General features: G+C 36.0%; 1 protein-coding gene across 1 annotated transcript; it reads left to right on the top strand.

The window, feature by feature from the left end:
- Window positions 1–268: 268 nt before the first annotated feature.
- On the top strand, window positions 269–14,457 carry LOC128239366 (uncharacterized protein MCAP_0864-like). The gene is made up of 17 exons (XM_052955988.1): window positions 269–337; window positions 447–532; window positions 793–939; window positions 1,134–1,205; window positions 1,534–1,596; window positions 1,727–1,798; window positions 2,116–2,178; window positions 2,335–2,385; window positions 2,908–3,006; window positions 3,673–3,711; window positions 4,556–4,609; window positions 4,868–4,909; window positions 5,173–5,235; window positions 11,791–11,983; window positions 12,448–12,552; window positions 12,792–12,869; window positions 13,020–14,457. Exons 1-17 carry the CDS (start codon window positions 305–307, stop codon window positions 13,278–13,280), a joined length of 1,521 nt encoding a protein of 506 aa, XP_052811948.1. The 5' UTR covers window positions 269–304; the 3' UTR covers window positions 13,281–14,457.
- Window positions 14,458–21,902: the final 7,445 nt, after the last annotated feature.

The raw sequence follows: 21,902 nt of genomic DNA, 5'->3' as shown, positions 1-21,902 counted from the left end.
ATAATGTTCACATTGCGTTATATTTCGTTTCGTGCTTAAATAATTACATAATCAGTAATTGTGATATTTGTATAATCTATTGAATGATGTGTGTATACGTATGTGCATAATGTTATATGTTTGTACATTTATTTTTCACTTCAATAATGGAGAAATGAAAAGTTCCTGTCCGTCCGTCCGTCCGTCCGTCTTTCTACAACCATTCAATATGTAAACTTTTATCTTAAGCGGAAGTAAATTGGTTTATTATAGTGGGAATACCATGTAACTAGGAAGTATAAACAACGAGCGTTTCTATTATTGTATGGAGGAATATTTCTCTTCTTCTTTAAATAAGGTAAGAGTTTAATTATTTTAAACGAACATGGCTATCACGATCGTATTTTCTAAATTGGACAATGACTAACAACCAATACTAGGGTCATATAATATAACGCATTTTACAGAATGATCATATAACTGAACATCACGTAAACAACGTTGTTGAAGTCATGGCGTCGAAGTCGACGAAAGCGAGTGCGAAACCAGCAGGGTACAGTAAACTTTCTTTTTTATAGTTAAAGCTACACCATTGATATTATTTTAGTAAAGAAAACAAGACGCAGATGTTTTAAATCATAAATACGAACAAGAATAATCAAAATTAAAGTAACGACGATGGATGAGTACTGATCCAGGCATATGTCATACTGAGAAATTGAGTATTGAAATCGTTAGAAGCACGGTGATTGTCTTAACATCTGCTTTGTAGAGAAACTGAAAAAGATAACTAAGTCTTGTGTAATTGTATAGGAAAGTAAAGGAAAGCAAAGGTACACATAAATCCACGGGTCCGTCACTGAAAGATGTGGACAAACTACTGAAAGAGAATGAAGACTTGCGAACACAGCTCCGCGTCGCTTCTGGACAAGTGGCTTACCTGAGGGAAAACTTGGACCCGTAAGCATAATGTGCCATTATAAACTGTATGAGGTGACATTGTCTTGAAATTATTGTTGGGTGAAAAAGTACATTATATATCAGTTAGACCTTTCGCTTTCCCAATGTTACGGCCAAAATAAGTTTATTTTGCAAAGTCGTCTTAAAGACTTTGTCTTCGATTTAAATTACGATGTGTTATGTGTTTTGTACAGGTCAGCTTTCAGAAAAGCAGCTGGAATCACAGCGCCAGATGGAAACCACCTGTACGACGAGGCATTGAGAAGGTATAAAGGGTTTTCTACAATCATGTTAATACTCACTGAATTACTTTATTTTGTAAAGTGTATTCATCTTTAACTATGATTTACAATTATTTTTGTCTTTTAAAATCAAAAGACACGGACAAAAAAGATCCATTGTTTTATTCAAACAACATACTATAACGGCTTAAAACCGTAAAGGTAAGCCATTCATTTCTGTTTAAACTATTTAGAGATATCATAATGAACTAAATACAAACGTTTTAGCAGACACATTAAAGGTTTACTTCCTTAACAAAAGATCGAAAACAGACGTTCTACTCACCATAATAACGGACCATTTATGTTACAGCGCTGAAAAAATTATCAATAAGCAAAAATGTGAGCTGGAAGAGTTGCAGAGAAACAAACAGGGGTATGACACTATCAAAGTCTTGTTAAACTGATGTTTAAAATAGTGGTATTCACGTAAGAATGTGTATTGCTTTCAATAATAGTTTTTAAATACTCTGTCTTCGATTTAAACTATGATGTGTCTTTTACAGGTCAGCTTTCAGAAAAGCAGCTGGAATAACATCTCAAGATGAAAACCACCTGTACGAGGATGCCATGAGAAGGTATAAATGGATTTCTGCAAAAATGTTGATGATCAATAACATATTTACTGAATTCATCTTAAACAATGATTAAAAAAGTATGTCTTGTTTTTTTAAAAACTTTCTAGACAATAACATAGGCGATCCATTGTATGATTCAAACAATATACTCCAGCGCCATAAACCTGTAAATGTACAGCCATTATTTGTATTTACACTTTTTAGAGATATCATTATAAACTAAATATTAACATTGTTTTAGCAGATACATGTTTTCCTTAAGAAAATACGTAAACAGACGTTCTACTCAATATAATAAAGGAACATTTATGTTACAGCGCTGAAGAAATTATAAATAAGCTAACACGTGAGCTGGTAGAGTTGAAAAGAAACAAACAAAGGTATGGCACTATCAAAGTCTTGTTAAACTGATTTTTATAATGGTGGTATGTACGTAAGAATGTGTATGGCTTTCAATCATAGTTTTTATTTCACTGTTCACCTTGTCCCCTCTGAGCGCCCTTACTACTTAAGTTATTCTGTTTATTGTTGCATAGTCAGCCAAACGAGATGGACGGGAAAACAAGAAACGAAAAGGACGTTTCAAAGTAAGTATGTTAAGAATTTGTTTAATATGATTACTACAATACTGCAAAGAAACATAATGTAGCATGTTTGATAGCCAAACACCAACCAATGTTCTTTTTAAATGACTTATACGGACATGCATATTACAAACAGAACATGCAGTAGGATTAAATAAATGCATGGTAAAGGTTGGGGTGAACCATGGGCAGGTCTATTATAAAACGTGCTTTCCAGATATTATGTTTCAATACGTGATGTCGTTTGCAAAAAAGAACCCATGTTGAGGTATTCACGTTAACAAAAAAAAGTATTTTAACCATGAAGTGAAATAGCAAAACAAACTTAAAATAATATGTGACATTAAAAAAAACTTTTCGAAAACATGTGAAAATAGCTTTGATTGCCTGCTTATGTGGTACAAAACTTCGCAAAATGAAAATGTCACTTGTTTCCCCCACATGACTCCTTTACGATGAAAACGTCACATATGCATACACATAAATCCTTCTTATTCTTTAATCAACAAAGTGTATGTTTTACAGAGACGGGGAAAATGCTACATTGAAAGCAGAAATAGAACACTTAAAAGAACAAATTAAAGAACTAACGACACAATTGTCAGACGCAGAAACAAATAACAGGTATAATAGTATTATGAATCAGTGAAAATGTATTTCAAAAATATTGTTTGCTCATAAAATAGGAGTTATAAAGTATTTATTCAGGCTTTTTAGTAAAAATAAAAATGTGTTTGTATATACTCACAAATAGACAAAGTGATGTTTTGAATTTTTATGCATTTTTAAATTTGGTAAGATAAATGTTCATGAAATTTCCAAGACAATTATTCATATTTACGGACATTTTATTCTTTAAAAATGAATGGTTAAAAAATGTTACTAAATTTTAAAGACAAGAGATTGTTAAGCTAAATTTGGTAAGATAAATGAAATTTCAAAAAAAAAATCCAAAAACTCTTTGGAAATGGTCAAAAAATATTACTAAATTTTAAAGACAAGAGATTGTTTAGCTAGAGTCAAAGATAAAGATTCTCAAGAAGGGGAGAGACAATTTGAAGGAGAAATTGATACATATCAATAGAAAAATTCCTCAGTTCTTCTCGCAAAGGCCAGTAAAATGCACCATAAGTATATGCTGTTTGCATTGTATATAAGTTTGGCACCATGCACCAAGTCCTTATTGAAGTATGGTTTTATCTTCTGTAGTAAGTCATTCTTATGGCACAACTAGCTAAACTATTGTGGAAGGTCAATTCTTACAGGCGCCTTTTTATTTGTACTTTACAGGCCTGTCAAAGGTACTGCACCAGATGTACCATACTCTTCGTAAGTTACAGTAATCATGAAGCACACATATCTGTATCACTTCTAATTATTTTATATTATTGAATAATTGGTCATTCAAGAATTACATTTCATGATTTCACTTCCTACATGTATGTATATATACATGCACTACCCCGTTATTTAATGTACCAATAATGTAATACCTTACATATGTGTCTCCAGAACATAGAAAGGAAAATATGTAGATGAACAAAAAGAAAAATCGACATTAAGGTAATTGTCAGTATTGTTGATAAATCTATTTTAAGCCATACTTTTTAATAAGTGTTTATACTTTTTTTATTGTAAACACATGTGTTACAATTTGAAACCATGACTGAGGCACAGCTGATCCAAAAAGTACACTATTTAATTCAGTTATCCCTGAGGTTGAGGTTTTTGAGAAGATCAAGTGTTGCTTTCTTCGGGAGTTCATCCTATTTAGAGGGTAATTGGGATCAAAATATCGGCCTAAACAGACATAATAAATGCCTCGTGGCATTTGTTATGATTTACAGTTTGTACGCATTCTATTTATTTCAATGATATTCATAAAACCGAGCACGAGATCGACGAAATTCAACGACAGCTCTCTTTATCCTGGTATGGGAATGATCTTGACTTTATAATGAACATGTCGTATTAATTTAGTGTATAACGTTGTCTTAATGTTGTCGTTTGCTCTCATGTGCACACTTGTCGAGCTCAACAAGGCATAAGCTTGTTATGCCAACGAGTTTGTCATGTAGATACATTTTAATCAATATTACACTTAGAGATAGATAGACATACATAGTGTTTGCCACATTTAGTCGTTCATATAATGGAAATACTTTTTTTCCAGTGATGAAATCAAACGGCTCAAAGATGAAAACGAAAAAATAACAAAACAAGCGAAGTAAGCATGAGCTTTTTGTTAGCAATTAGAGGCTGGTTAAACTTATTTGTAAGTTTAAATATTAAAGACAGCTTTACCTTTTTATCAAACACATTAGAAAACTATATTTTAAATTAAAACGTTGCTATGCCATGAGCATGTCATGTGCATGTTTGTTTTACAAATGTTTCCTTCTAGATATAACAGGAACAATGACTTGGCAAAACAGTAAACATAAAAGATAATTTCAGATGTTATATATTATAATTATTATTTTAGGGCAGATGTCTCGAAGCTTGAATCAGAACTACAGAATGTTAAGTGAGTGTGTTAGTTAGCATAAGATCGATTTAAAGTTTATGCTAGTGAAATCCCATAGTTACACTATACACTTCTGTATAATAAAAATCAGATAGCAATTATAGTCATTAGAAGGAGATCAACACAGATATTGAATATACAATTAAAATTACTTGAAGAAACCTTTACAGATGTCAATCTATAACTGAATTCATTTCGGTGTATCGTGGGTGCTGGAACCTCCGATAAAACGTACTTGTGCAAAATATATTGTATATCTACAGATCGGATTTAGAGCAGACGAAACAAAAACTTAACATTTCACTGGAGGAAGAAAAACGTTTAAAGTAAGAATGAATCATTTGTTAATTATTAACTTCGACAGTTCCATTCTTTCATGACAGTTGACAAAAAATGAATCGCTTCCATCTTAAGGCTGATATCATTTGTATAAAAGTTTATCTTTCAGCAGCCAATTGTATAAAATAGGTTATAGTTTGCCAAAATGGTTATTGATTGGTCAATATTTATCCATTAATTACTGTTCATCTTACGTTCATGTGCAAACTCGCCAAAGATCACCTAGATATATCAGTTTAATGCATTTTGCTGCAGAAAGCTTTGTGCTACTATGACGGAAAATCAAGTTATGCTGTTATTAGATTCCATATATCAGGTTCCAAATCGTGTTTACATGGAACTCACTGCAAAAGAAGTATAACGATCAGGGTAAAACATTGGGTCAATAGTTCAGAACTTTGGTCAGCTTACAACGTAATTAACCGCATTGTTCTTAATTTAATAGGTGAACTATTTTTGACCAGCAGATATATTTAGATAAAGTTAGATAAAACAGGCCCGGTCATCTCAATATATGCAAGATGTGCTTCAGATTATATGTGTGCCCTTGCAAAATTTAGAGTAGTAAAAAAGTAAAAAGTTGAAAGTAAACATCGATGGTGTTAACATCGTGTTAACTTTAACAAAGGTCTGAACAATCAGCCAATTATGTTTTAAAAGATATTTACAGTTCCACCAAGGCAAAATGTTCATGAGGACACACATAATGATGAAAACCATACTTTAAAATGCTATACCTCACATAAATGTGTCCCTTATATGTACATATAATATCGATTGGTCCATATATCAGTGTATTGTAATCAGTAATCGGCTTTATGACGTCAGCGGTTAATATTGTATTTTTGGCCGGCCCGGACCTCGCCAAAAACAATATGTACCGTTGACGTCATAAAAATAGTGAGTACGGCTTGCGATTGCCACAACGGCGAATAATTGTCGCAAGTAATCATCAATTGCTTTGTTAAAAAAAACATCAAAAGCGCTTTCAAAATATTGAATGGAAGTATAAAGTGTTTGGTATAATATAAGGAATATAACACACGACTTTGGGCCATATGGCATTATAAGGACCGGCCAGTCAGCTTTCGAAGGTGAATGAACCTCGACTAACCCCTCTGTCCATATACACCTTCGTTGGCTGACTGGCCGGTCCTTATAAAGCCATTTAGCACTTTGTGGTGGGTTACATTTCGTAAATATAGTGAAGGCATACTTTAAACTACATAAGCAAATCACACAACCGTATGCTCATGACGTCAGTATTACCCGTAATACATGATCAATCATTCCCTTAATTCCATTGCTTAATACACAAACACAACAAGATTTCTACTAGCATTGACATTTTAGGATTGAAGCAATAAATTTAGATATATTCGGCAAAAGATATTTGTAGATCAGTTAAATATTACCGGAACCATGGTAGAATGTTGACATGACACACACAAAAATGCGTCGCAGGCACGAAAGCAACTTTCTTTTGCTCCTATGCACGTAGATGAAATTTGAAATAATGGTAATTATTTAAAGGGCACGAGTTGACGCATACCACTCTAAAGCTGATCAGAATAATACAAATGCCAGTCAATCTTCCTCATCAGAAAGGTAACAATCGTCAATAAAACTGTTTTGAAACAATGAACAAACAATCTGATATTTCCCTGTTTTTAAAAGGAACTACTATTTCCGGATTTGTCTCCCTTATTCCTATATCAAAGTGCAATTATAGTTGCTCCCCTTGTGTTAGCCAGGGTTAATAAAAAACAAAACATTTCTCACGCTAATTCCTTTGAATAGAACTTGAATATATAGAATACACGAGTTAGTTGACGCAACTTGGTTTTCAAGAAACATCATTAACATTGAAATGCATCACATGCTAATTTGTTATTTTAAAATATATATCTGCAAACACAGCACTCACACGTTATGTTTTATGTAGTCGAAAAACTAAATCTCAATTTTTCACACCTTAACCGTAAAGCCGAGCTTCTCTTATTATATGCGATAAACGTCTTACATTCCAGTAGAGCTCATTCAAGGGGCCAAGCTGCCTGAAACACGCTAATTCCTATATGCATGTTTTTACTACATGAACACCAATTATTCTACAATAATTCGAGCAGCTAGATATCATTAACAGCATCAAAAATTGAATAATCAACAGAGCAAAGAAATTCGCCAGTCTCTCTTACTCAGGTTGATCACTCTCCAAGCAGATACAAAAGAAACCGCATGATTTCCGAAAGCTGTGACAGTGACAACTAAAACCATGTTGACTTCCACGTTAATAATCACTTTGAAAAAATAATGTTATGTATTTAAAAAAAATTGCATAGCAAATGTTGCATGCTCATTCGTGACTCACAGAATTACAAGTAATTTTTTTGAATTTATACGCAATCCATTTTTATGAAGCTCTTTGGGCAAATGCAACAATTTGTTTTTTGAAGATCAGTATATACTGTTTATGTTAATTGTTTATTAATAGTACGTTTATATAATGGGATGCTACGAATTACTGTGTCATTTCCCGGCATGTACTTTTATAATTCAGTTATGCGGTCAAATTATGGGGCACTCATCGGGTGCGTAGGTCAAAGGCCATGATGATGAAATAGGGAAAAACCCTAAAGCCTTCGTTGGTAGCATAAAACATTTCATCTCGTGATCACCAAATGTATTTTACTCATGACTCGATGAAATAAAATCGATATATCACTGAAAGAAACAATTATATTTTATATCACTACATTGTTCATATCGTATCCACTACGTATCAAGAAACTTCTGAAATGTATTCAATATGGCATTCAACAACTTGAATGTTCGTACACTACCTCTCTGCAATGAAGATAATCGTAAAACATCCCATAGCAACGCATTTGTGTAGACACAGCTCTTTCACCTTATCTAACTCTGTAAGCCATTCGTCCATTATTTTTGTTTAATGTGTCTATATTATCTTACAACAAATATAAACTCTTTATCGGTAATTAATCTAGCTTAACATCAGATTCTTATAGGCTATCATAAATTCTTCTTGCTTTACCTTTTCTTTCCTGTACAAAGTGCATTATTTAGTAAAGTAGACGTCTGCCATTGCATGAAAAAAGAATTGTGAAACAGAAACGTATAAACGATTTCTTCCACAGGAAATATGACGAAACGTTTTTGAAACGTTGTCTTAATGTTTACGATTGCTCACATATGCACACTTAGTGAACTCAGCAAGGCGTAAGCATGTTATGTCATCGTGTTTGTCATGAAGATACATTTTAATCAATAGTACACTTGGAGATAGATAGAATAAATAGATGGATGGATGGATGGATGGATGGATGGATGGATGGATGGATGGATGGATGGATGGATGGATGGATGGATGGATGGATGGATGGATGGATGGATGGATGGATGGATGGATGGATGGATGGATGGATGGATGGATGGATGGATGGATGGATGGATGGATGGATGGATGGATGGATGGATGGATGGATGGATGGATGGATGGATGGATGGATGGATGGATGGATGGATGGATGGATGGATGGATGGATGGATGGATGGATGGATGGATGGATGGATGGATGGATGGATGGATGGATGGATGGATGGATGGATGGATGGATGGATGGATGGATGGATGGATGGATGGATGGATGGATGGATGGATGGATGGATGGATGGATGGATGGATGGATGGATGGATGGATGGATGGATGGATGGATGGATGGATGGATGGATGGATGGATGGATGGATGGATGGATGGATGGATGGATGGATGGATGGATGGATGGATGGATGGATGGATGGATGGATGGATGGATGGATGGATGGATGGATGGATGGATGGATGGATGGATGGATGGATGGATGGATGGATGGATGGATGGATGGATGGATGGATGGATGGATGGATGGATGGATGGATGGATGGATGGATGGATGGATGGATGGATGGATGGATGGATGGATGGATGGATGGATGGATGGATGGATGGATGGATGGATGGATGGATGGATGGATGGATGGATGGATGGATGGATGGATGGATGGATGGATGGATGGATGGATGGATGGATGGATGGATGGATGGATGGATGGATGGATGGATGGATGGATGGATGGATGGATGGATGGATGGATGGATGGATGGATGGATGGATGGATGGATGGATGGATGGATGGATGGATGGATGGATGGATGGATGGATGGATGGATGGATGGATGGATGGATGGATGGATGGATGGATGGATGGATGGATGGATGGATGGATGGATGGATGGATGGATGGATGGATGGATGGATGGATGGATGGATGGATGGATGGATGGATGGATGGATGGATGGATGGATGGATGGATGGATGGATGGATGGATGGATGGATGGATGGATGGATGGATGGATGGATGGATGGATGGATGGATGGATGGATGGATGGATGGATGGATGGATGGATGGATGGATGGATGGATGGATGGATGGATGGATGGATGGATGGATGGATGGATGGATGGATGGATGGATGGATGGATGGATGGATGGATGGATGGATGGATGGATGGATGGATGGATGGATGGATGGATGGATGGATGGATGGATGGATGGATGGATGGATGGATGGATGGATGGATGGATGGATGGATGGATGGATGGATGGATGGATGGATGGATGGATGGATGGATGGATGGATGGATGGATGGATGGATGGATGGATGGATGGATGGATGGATGGATGGATGGATGGATGGATGGATGGATGGATGGATGGATGGATGGATGGATGGATGGATGGATGGATGGATGGATGGATGGATGGATGGATGGATGGATGGATGGATGGATGGATGGATGGATGGATGGATGGATGGATGGATGGATGGATGGATGGATGGATGGATGGATGGATGGATGGATGGATGGATGGATGGATGGATGGATGGATGGATGGATGGATGGATGGATGGATGGATGGATGGATGGATGGATGGATGGATGGATGGATGGATGGATGGATGGATGGATGGATGGATGGATGGATGGATGGATGGATAGATGGATGGATGTCCCTTTGATGCTATTGGGTGCAGATAGCTTTGAACTACTCTGAAGGAAAATCAAATTATGATGTTCCTGTCTTTTGTCAGATTACAAATCATATTTACTGGTATCCTTTTAAGTGTTTAATTAACAAAGTGTATGTTCAACAGAGAACGTAAACATGCTAAATTGAACGCAGAAATAGAAAAAGCTAAAAAGAAAAAAAATACTATTTTCAGAGGCAGAAAACATATGGTGTTGTTGTTTTTTCGAAACAATAAAACGTGTCTTAAAGATCCTATTTGCCCACAAAAGAGTAATAAGATTATCACATAGGCTGTTAATTGTAAATTGAAATCACTTATTGGTTTATGTGTTAGGCATGCTTTAACTTACACATGAAGTTAGATTTGTTTTGAGGAAAGTAAAAATCAAGAAATTAAATATCAATAACATGTTCATGCACATTTTAAGTGTGGTTCTTTATAAAATGTAATGGACAGATAATATTTGACAATGGGAAACATAATGTATTGCATTTCAAAAGCAGGAAATAATTCAGCTACAGTTAAAGATTGAAAATCTCAAGATTAAGATAGTTAAAGGAGACGTAGATATATATCAATAAAAAAGAAAACTCAATTATTCTCGAATGTTTGCAATGCATTTAAGGGTTTGTCAAAATAAGTTTGAATGTTAGTCATAGGAATGAAGTATAGCTTTTCTTTTCTTTTCTGAAGAATGTCATTTCAATGGCAAAACTAGTTCTTGGACTTTATATACTAAGTTGTAATATTAAGACAATAAGGCAAGTTTTTCGGGTTAATGAGCCGAAATATTTCGATAATAGGTTCGTAATGGCACAAACTTTAGTCAATATTTTAAGTAAGTAATGAGATATGATGAGTGATTTTTAATGAGTGAATAATAGTGACACACTAACTCAAATATCAAGAAACTTAGACAATAGTTCAAATTAGTAATTTCATGGTTCTAAATGTCATGATCTCAAATTTAAAAATATATCAGCGGTACTAATGCGAATTCGATGTTTCGTATTTTGTGTAGTTTTTACGTTGAGTATTTCTCGTTCATTGTAATTAAGGCCTCATCCTTGTGCCTTCAAACAAGGTCTTAGTAAATGTTTGTCTGCTTGGCTTGGCCCTGTATTAGCCATTGTTTTATCATTATATGATGACCACGAGCAAAACATCACAACAAAGTGCTTAATATAGTAATTCACAATATGAGCATATAACTACTAAATAGCAAATACCCATAATGGTCAGTGGGTATTTTATAAAATACTTACCTATTCAAACTATTATTAAATGCCTTTATGTTATATAAACTATTAATATCCATGTTATCAATTAATTAATCCACGTAATTTTTCGCGGTGTTAAAAATAAGTTAAAGAAAACTATTTTGTTACATCAACTGTAAAATCATTAACGATTTTATTATTCTATTAACTAATTTTAGCACGGTTGTTGGTGCTCAAATAGCAGCTGATAATCCACACATCGCCGAACTAAGTGACGAAAGCAGACCGACAAAACTAGCAGAAACCTACTCAGAGATATATGACAACGAGTGGACTGATGCCTATGAGGATATGGAGAACGAAGGCCTGAATGAAGGGAAAGCAATTCAAAAATTGCTAGGAATACTTATGGTAATGTTTTGTTTAACTGTTGTATTTCTGTTTAGTGCAGTTATGATGAGATTCGTGAAAAAAAATGAATTAGAAGCAGCAATTTATGAACTAGTAGTTACATTCTATTGATCAGAGGAAATGTAGAAAATACTGGCCGTGTTAGTATTGAAGGTTGAAAGACTCTGGAGATGTAAAAAAGTGTATTTATTTTTTATTTGTTTTGTTTTATAAGCAGTTATTCTCAGACCGGTCGGGAAACGTTATAAACAATATCTAGGTAGTTCAAAAATTAATTTGAAAACCGCTCAGAAGAGCACTTCATATCTTATGTTGTGGCGTATCACTTAAGGTAATATCGAATTATGAAAACTAGAAGAGTGGTCGTTACATGTTTTGGTGATACAAGTCGGGATTGTTAAAGTAGTTGAAAGAAGTTTGTTACACTTGTTTATATTACACTTAATTTTCTTATTTTGTTTCAGGATGTCGACGGCGATTGCAGATCAATGGCCAACGACTTTAAAAACAATATAAAAAGAGCAGCATTGAGTTTAAGTGAAAACGGTAGCAACGTGAAAGAAACAAAGGTGAACGTCTTTATTAGATTGTATTAGAGTTTGCCTCTTCATGTGTTTTTCGCTTCTTTTGTATACCGATCGAATATGGAAAAGTGTAAATTAAATGAATGTATTGGCTTCACATCGCTCTATTTAGGTGTTCCAATTATAATAAAGAAAACACATAAGTATGCCTCATAACTTCCAAACGTCCACTTTTATAAATAAAAAAAAAATGTTTTTTTTTTTAATTCAAACAATGATTTTAGATTGACGTCACACGCAACAATCTTTTAAAAGAAATACAGAAAAGCTTTGCCCCACTTCTCGTTGAGGATGTGTACAAGGTATTTAAATAGTATAACTTTACGTTAAATTTAACTACTTTGTTAATATATCAGAACAACGAAAACAGTCATTTTTATACATTTTTTCTGCGTAAACTTTAGATGATAGAATAGTTTATTTTGATGTTTTATTTCCGACTATGGTTTCAGAACCTGGTAAAGAAGATTAAGCTAAAACTTCCAAAGAACACAGAGCGCTTTTACAGAAGTTGCGTGGAATTGTGTTGGTTAATGAGTGTCCAGGATCCGCCTGTTGTTTTTGACACACCGAAGACAGGCGGGAAGTTTGACTCGGACAGATATAGAACATACACAAAGATGGGAAAACAACTGGACTATGTTGTTTGGCCTCCTATGTTGCTTCATGCAGGCGGTCCTTTGTTGGCCAAGGGAGTAGCGCAAGGCAAATAGAGTGGAACTGACTGAGTGTAGCTTTGATTTCGGATATGTGATTAAAATGTGTTACACCTATTGTATTGAATTGGCGTATGTGTAAATATCAGTATTATTTACGCCTACTGACATAGCCGATGACTACTTTGGCCGCACCTCCAGTGTCACTGACATGCTACACACCCTCAAATGGCGCCGCCTAGATCTCCGGCGCATTGACTCCAGATTGTCCCTCATGTACAAAATTACTAACCAGTTGGTGGCAATCCCCATTCAAGATTTCCTCATCCCTCTTACTAGACAATCCCGCCATTACCATCCCTTATCATATAGGTTAATCTCTGTCAAAACTGACTACTACAAGTAATCCTTCTTCCCAAGGTCCATAGTACTATGGAATAATCTCCCCCTAGATGTACTTCTTCTTCAAACCCTAGAACAGTTCAATGCTGCTGTCAGCTCCATTGAACACAGTTCACCATAACCTGTTCTTCACTCCTATATTTAACCTTTTAAACCACTAACAAATGTTTTCCCTTCCCTTTATATTTGTATTTTGACCGGAATTCTTTTAACTTCTACTAACAATCTTTGTGGCTTGACGCGCACAAAAATGTCTACGTCCCTGTAAAGGGTTCGACAGTACAGGAAGATAGCCATGTCAGGCTGAAGTATTCAAACGCTTTGAATTTCACTCACCATGAGCAATTTATAACTGTTTTATATGGGCGTGTGTATGTTTCGTAACGGATTTAGATTTAAGTTAGGTTGTCAAATAGCCTTCAAGATATCAGATAATCGTGTACTTAAGTTTACGGAATCACTCGATTAGTGTTATTAGAGAAGAATAGGCCACAAACCTCTTAGTACTGCCGTTCTCATAAAGAAATATCAGTTCTCAATATTTTATTTAATTTCTCTGGTAAGATTAATTCAGTTGTCAGGCTGAAAACTAGTACATGAAGGTAAACACAGCACTTCAACATATGATTGCTTTTGCTTTTTACTTTATTTTCTTTATATTTAGGCTAGGTCGGACGAGGCTTATGAATACAATTAGTTTTCTCTGGTTGTTTAATGTTTGGACAAGTATGATGTTGAAATTAATCCCATAGTGATGTCCTAGAGTTTTCACTAACCTTTCCTAGGTGGTAACTCTAAAACCATTATGTCAATAAACCAGCTTTGCGTCTTTCTCGTGTGTTGTGTTGTTGTGTCCAACTATTCTGTATGACAATTGAACAGTCGACAATTGTCAATCGAACATTTTGTTTAATGAATTAAAGCATTAGGTTCCATATTCCATCTACTAAACCTCTTCCAAGTTATCTCAAGTAGTAAAAAAATAACGTTGTGGCGGGTCAAATCTTGTAAATAGTTTTGGCTAACAAGGATATTAATAAGCACTCGACTAATTGGAGGGTTATGTAACTCAATTACTTGATGCCCTTGTCAACTGAGTTGTCATTATGTCTCCTTTTTAGACCATAAAGGAGACAGTTTGATGGTGTGTTTTTTTTCATATTCTATCTGTCTAGATATATGCATGTGAGGATGCCGGAAAGTTTTTCCGCGTGAAATCTCAAAAATGTTCTAGAGGGATTTTGATGAAACTTCACAGTTATAGTACTCTAGATGTGCATTAGCATTTGCATTTGCATGTTCTGCACTGTTAACTTTTCATAGAGCTAAGGCCTTTGATTCTTTTACATATAGTGTACACGTAACTTCCAAAACATGATCGTATAGATTTCTCTCTACCTTGACACAGTGAATAAACATAACGAATAGTTGTGCGCATTCAAGATGGGTGGCCGGTGGCCATATTGAACAACGGCATCACAAAGTGTGTCCGAGCAAAATCTCCAAGACTATTGAAGTGATTTTGATGATAAGCGTACGCGTACACCACTGAGGGTCATATGACATAATAAGGACCGGCCAGTCAGCCACCGAAAGTGTATATGGACCGAGGCGTTATCGCTCGTTTATTAATTTAAAATATCAGTCGCCGTATTTTTGAGTTAATAATTATCAGTTCGCAAGTGTATCCGGAATTAAAAGATACACCTCTGTCTAATTTAGAGGTGTACCTCTAAATTAAGAAGAGCAATTCTAAAAAAAGGTGCACCTCAATTTTTCAACTACGAAATAGAGATGTACCTCTATATTTATAGGTGCATCTATATCTTTTAGGTGTAAAGCATGTTTTGATCACCTCAATTAAAGAGATGCACCTGAATGTTAGGACCGGCAGCTCTTAATATAGGCGTACACCTCTGCTTTGGGGGATAGGGAAAGGGATACACTTCTCTATGTCAATGCTCTCTAACAATATCATAATAGATGACGTGCATCTGTTTTGAAATTAATTTACAAGACTAATTAAAGGTACAGCTTTTTATACGCAACAGTATTCATTATAGACATTATAATGTAGTATAATATATAAATACTAAGATCTAGCTAAATAACCCTGTTTTAACAGGCTAAAGTAGCTTATTTCAATTTGCCAAAATACATACTTAAATTGAATTTTGATAAATGAGAAGTGTTTTTTGCGATTATCATAAAAATAGTTCCTATCTAAAGTATGAAAACTCTTAAAGAAGTAAATATTATGCAAATTATTGAAATACAAAAATAGTGAGCTTAGCTTAATCCTGTTATAAGGCACTTATGAAGTTTCGATAAATTGGGGCCTGAAAATTTACTATCTAAGTTCAACCGTCGGATACCATTTTCTCATATTTTAACCATAGAACATGGGTTTTGAATGTTGACTCAATAGGATTAAACTTTGATCCAAGTTACATGGACATTTTTTAACTGGTAGATCATATAAGGAACGGAAACAAAACTTCAATGAACAAACCCAATAAAGATTGGCGCTGGGTGGACGTTGTGCAAACCAAGGACCCCGACATTAAAATAACGCTGGGTTATAGTTGGATTTCAAAGTGTTTAAGATGTAATATCTCAACGTCGATGTACGAGCATAACCAAATAATATGTGTTTAAAAATATATCCAACGCGTCCCGTTACCTGGCAACGCAGGTGCCGTCAGGTCGGAATTTTCTGTATGGACCGGAAACACGTGACATATATCAATAGACCGTACAACATGGAGGCTCCGACTTTAGCCCGAAGTTAAATTATGGTAGTCGACGATGTGATCAAAGTCAAACGTCGTCTCAACGCCGAGTGTTTGCTAGGAACCAGCACCCAAGTGTATAAACCTTGGATCAGTTTTCCATAGGTTATCTTTCGACCAAATTGCAAAATTAAATAATTGTATTGGATTATAGTTGATATTGGGTAAACTTGGACCAAACCAAAGAACTAAACAGTTTTATTCAGATGGCTCCTGTTCTTGAATGGTGACCTTGACCTTCAACTAATGCGCCTGGAATATTGTGTCTGTATTTCGTCTTGATTCCTGCCGTTGAGCCTGCCGTTGAGCCATGGTTTTGGATCTTGAACGCCCAACATTGTGTTAATGTGGTTATTTCTAACTTGTGGTTATTTTTTTGAATCGGGTCATGCGACATGAAGAACTTGAAACACAAATGCTCGTATGTGCACAGAGAACCATCATGATTTGCGTCAAACGTATATCAAAATGAAAAGAGTTAAAGGCTAACATATCGAATGACCCAAAATTGTACCTTGGTCATTTACTCAATATATTCAAGCATCCTGTAAAATACGAGAACCATATCGGACATAGCAAAAAAACAACAACAAGATGACCCCTGATTTATCTAAGTGGCATAGACTGATTTTTGGAATGTGTGACGTATTGACGAAAGCCAATAGGCTACGCCCCTAGGTTACGCCCCCTCCAACGTCGAATCCTTGACCGCCCCTGGTAGACGTACACGACTGATCTTTTACGTATGTGTGACATTTTCGTACGAATTTGTCATCGTGTGGCATTTTCTTTTATCACATTCTTACCCTTGTTTTCCGTGTAATATACCCATTACGAATATTTTTATCTTCCACATGTGTAAGATAACCTATCAGACATTTCTATTGGCCAGACTAATCACACGCAACCTAGATATCCCTCCGCATTGTTTGTAAACAAAATGGTTTAAATGCCAACAAATACTTACCGTAATACTGAAGCTGTAAGACTTCCGGGAGAGAAATGGCTAACGAATCATAGTGCAAGAAAGCATCTTGTACAAAAACTTTCTGATAACAATGTTCCGCCAACCAGATAATGCAGATTACTAGTCACAGAAATATCCAGTCAGTCAACAAATACAGCCACAATAGTGACAAACACCACAAGAACATTTCAAACATCTCCATCTTGACCAACACAAGCAATATGCAATCAATGCCATTTGCTTGCCAATTTAATCAGCTGTCGGTTACCAAAAACACAAATACGAATTCCGCAGCACAGACATCTCATTACACATCCCATGGCGGCTAGAACATCATGTTCTCTGGAAACATTCCTGGTGGAAATTAATTTTTTCAACATCAATGCAGTACAGAGTAAAGCTTCGCCGTTATCATCTGCATGTTGTGAAACACCATGTACACCAAGAAAACGCTGCAAAATCATCGTAGAAATCGACAGCGAATAACTTTTAAATCCGTGCACATAGTAAAACTTGACAGACCGATGTAGGTCACATAAACCGCGTAAATGCATGTACTCTGAGTGTGACGTCATCAAATTGTGTACTTATTGTGTGTTTTTTGTTAAAATCGTTCGTTATTCATGTTGTTGGATATTTTACTACACATTTTTATATTTGTGACTTGTTAAGCGCTTTATCAGATTTTAAAACTTGATAACTGCTAGTTACTTTTGTCATTTTAATTTGGAACTATTTATATGGCGCATCGTTGACATTCTATTCTGAGTATTTTGGCTGTCAAACAATCGGTTCAGAAAGTGGAACTTAATTGGTAATAAAAACACCGTTTTAAGCATGTGATAAAAAAGATCTGACACTCGTTGTCATTTAATTCAAGAATTTTATTAAACTCGTCCATAAAGGTTGTTAGTAAGCTCGCCAGAGTCTCGCTTACTAACAAATTTCATAAACTCGTTTAATAAAATCTTGTATTAAATGACAACGAGTGTCAGATCCTATATATGTGTGAAATTACGGTTCAACAGCGCATCGTAAGTCATATTTCATTACAAATGTAATACAGTAATCCGCTTTGATTTTCAGTGAATTCATTCGATTAGTATTGTTCATAATTAAACTATATCATATTACACGAATGAGCCTTATTAAACATGTACAATTTACAACGACCTGTTCGGTCTGATTAATACCTGGATATAGATTTTCAAAACTGAAACAGTATCTCCTACAGAACTCTATACGTTTTGGATATTTTGCTGAAATGGAGTAAGTTTTTCGCCGCATATTAGAATTTTACAAAAATGCACTTGGTAATTAATTTGATAAAATAAGTTATGTATTTGAATATAGGTAGGTAATTGTAAGCTGTGAGATTTGGAAATTGTATGGAATGTTTGAAATGATCACACACCTGTTTAGTGTTTGAAAAAAAAATACCTGCTGTCATTTTTAGGTTGGAACTTTTAAAACGAAACGACAGGATCAAACTCCTTGAGCTTCAACTCAGTAAACAGTAAGTATAATTCATTTCTTTTTCTCACGGTAAAAATCAGTAAACAGTATGTGTAATGCATTCCTATACCTTAAGCTGAAAATTGTAATCCTTCTGTTCGTAACACTACTTATAAGGTTACTTGTATGTGTAGACATCTTTTGGCGCATTCCGTCATCCCTGTCTGTGTGTATTGTGCAGAAAACATTTAGAGTTACACGTACGATAGCTTGATAAAAGTGATTTATGCAAGTACAGTCGAACCACGTTGGCTCGAACCTCTAGGGACTGGCGAAAATACCTCGAGCCTCGGAAAATTTGAGCCAAGTGGGAATTATTATCCTCAGTATAATGAAATGGGTCTTTAACATTCCGTTCGAGCAAACGAGGAAGTCAAGCCAAACGAGTTCGAGCCATCGGGGTTCGACTGTATCGGCAATTTACACGTATAATTTTAAAGAGAAATTTTGCAAACGAGTTTTCAACTCAACTGCAACTTGTACGCATAGCTACACTGACTACCAGTATACGTTCACGTCGTGGTTTGCAAACTTTGTAATGAAATAACTCTAAGTATGCCATTTTGTGTTGCAGGAAAGAAAGAAATGTTGCCCTGGAAACAGACCTAAAGCAAATGAAATATAATTTTGAAGTTTACAAACAGACCACAAATGATGAACATAGGTAATAATGTGTACCTAGAGAGATCCTTCGTATATGAACCATAATACAGGTTACTTTATACATATCCATGAATATAATATAAAAAAAGCATTACATATAAAAAGAAAGGAGTTCGAAACTAACTGTTTCCATTGTATTGTTGCAACTCAACTCAACTTAACTTGAAGAATGCACAAGCCATGATTAAACTATTGTATGCTTGTATATAAAAATGGATAACCATGTTCAATGCGTGTTTCCTTTATAGGAAACAGATAGGTAAATTAACTTCGGATAAAGATGAGATAAGCAGAATAGTTAGTGATCTACGTGAAGATGTTGCGCTTTATAAAACAAAAGTACCAGACATTCTCTCCCGCAAGTATGAACGTTTTATTATTGATTTATTTTCTATATGCAATGTCGATCCTTTCTTTGTTGTCTGCAGTGCAGAATTTTATGTTCGGTCCTTCGCAAGCATTGAATATCATGCGACAATGCAAGGGGATCGTTCAATAAGCAATGCGATGATCGCAAGGGTAACGTTGAATATGCAATGCAATGGTCGCAAGGATAACGTTGCATATGTAATGCAAAGGTCGCAATGGTAGCATTGAATATGTAATGCAAATGTCGCAAGGGTAACGTTGCATACGCAATGCAGTGGTCGCAATGGTAACGTTGCATATGCAATGCAATGTTCGCAAGAATAACGTTGCATATGCAATGCAATGGTCGCAATTGTAACATTGGATATGCAATGCAATGGTCGCAAGGGTAACGTTGCATATGCAACAATGCAATGGTCGCAAGGGTAACGTTGCATATGCAACAATGCTATGGTCGCAAGGGCAACGTTGCATATGCAACAATGCAATGGTCGCAAGGGTAACATTGCCTATGCAACAATGCAATGGTCGCAAGGGTAACGTTGCATGTACAATGCAATGGTCGCAAGGGTAACGTTGCATATGCAACAATGCAATGGTCGCAAGGGTAACGTTGCATGTACAATGCAATGGTCGCAAGGATAACGTTGCATATGCAATGCAATGGTCGCAATGGTAGCATTGAATATGCAATGCAAATGTCGCAAGGGTAACTTTGCATATGCAATGCAGTGGTCGCAATGGTAACGTTGCATATGCAATGCAATGTTCGCAAGGATAACGTTGCATATGCAATGAAATGGTCGCAATGGTAACATTGGTTATGCAATGCAATGGTCGCAAGGGTAACGTTGCATATGCAATGCAATGGTAACATTGAATATGCAATGCAATGATCGCAAGGGTTACGTTGCATATGCAACAATGCAATGGTCTCAAGGGTAACGTTGCATATGCAACAATGCAATGGTCGCAAAGGTTACGTTGTATATGCAACAATGCAATGGTCGCAAGGGTAACGTTGCATATGCAACAATGCAATGGTCGCAAAGGTTACGTTGCATATGCAATGCAATGGTCGCAAGGGTAACGTTGCATATGCAACAATGCAATGGTCGCAAGGGTTACGTTGCATATGCAACAATGCAATGGTCGCAAGGGTAGCGTTGCATATGCAATGCAATGATCGCAAGGGTAACGTTGCATATACAATGCAATAGTCGGAAGGGTACTGTTGCATATGCAATGTAATGGTCGCATGGTTATCGTTATTTATCTAATGCATGGGGAGTGGGGGGGGGGGGGCGACGGTGAATACGTAATACAATGGTCGCAAGGGCAACGTCGAATATGCAATGCATTTGGGAAAACGTTGAATATGCAATGCAATGGTCGCAAGGGTAACTTTGATTATGCAATGCGTTTGGGGAAGACAGCGTTGAATATGCAATGCAAAGGTCGCAAGGGTAACATTGAATATGAAATGCAGTGGTCGTAAGGGTAACGTTGAATATGCAATGCTATGTTGAATAATCGATTTAAGAGGTCAGGTTAACGTTGAATAAGCAATGCAATGGGTGGAAGGGGATCAATAAATATGCAATACAATGGGGTGCAATGCATTGGGGACGTTGAATATATAATGCAAAAAATAAAATGGGAATGTTAGATAAGCAGTATAAGGGGTTCAAGGTGTACGTTAAAAATACAGTGCAAGGAGGTGCTAAGTGGACGTTGAATATGAAATGCAAGGGATGCAGGGGTGACGTTTAATATACAATACAATGGTGAGCAAGGGAAATGTTGAATGTACAATCCAAGGGGCTACAGCGGGACGTTGCCGTTGTTGAACAAACCATTAATGCAAATGAAAAGTCTCAATCAAACCGAGGCTGTTGTATTCCATAATGTTCATACGTTTTGTTCTTCCAAAGTATCTATGACACAAATCCTCTTCCTTTTTATTTCGTA

Source organism: Mya arenaria, chromosome 6 (genome assembly GCF_026914265.1).
Source record: "Mya arenaria isolate MELC-2E11 chromosome 6, ASM2691426v1".
NCBI classification, from domain to species: domain Eukaryota; kingdom Metazoa; phylum Mollusca; class Bivalvia; order Myida; family Myidae; genus Mya; species Mya arenaria.
This window is presented reverse-complemented; position numbering and strand designations above follow the sequence as displayed.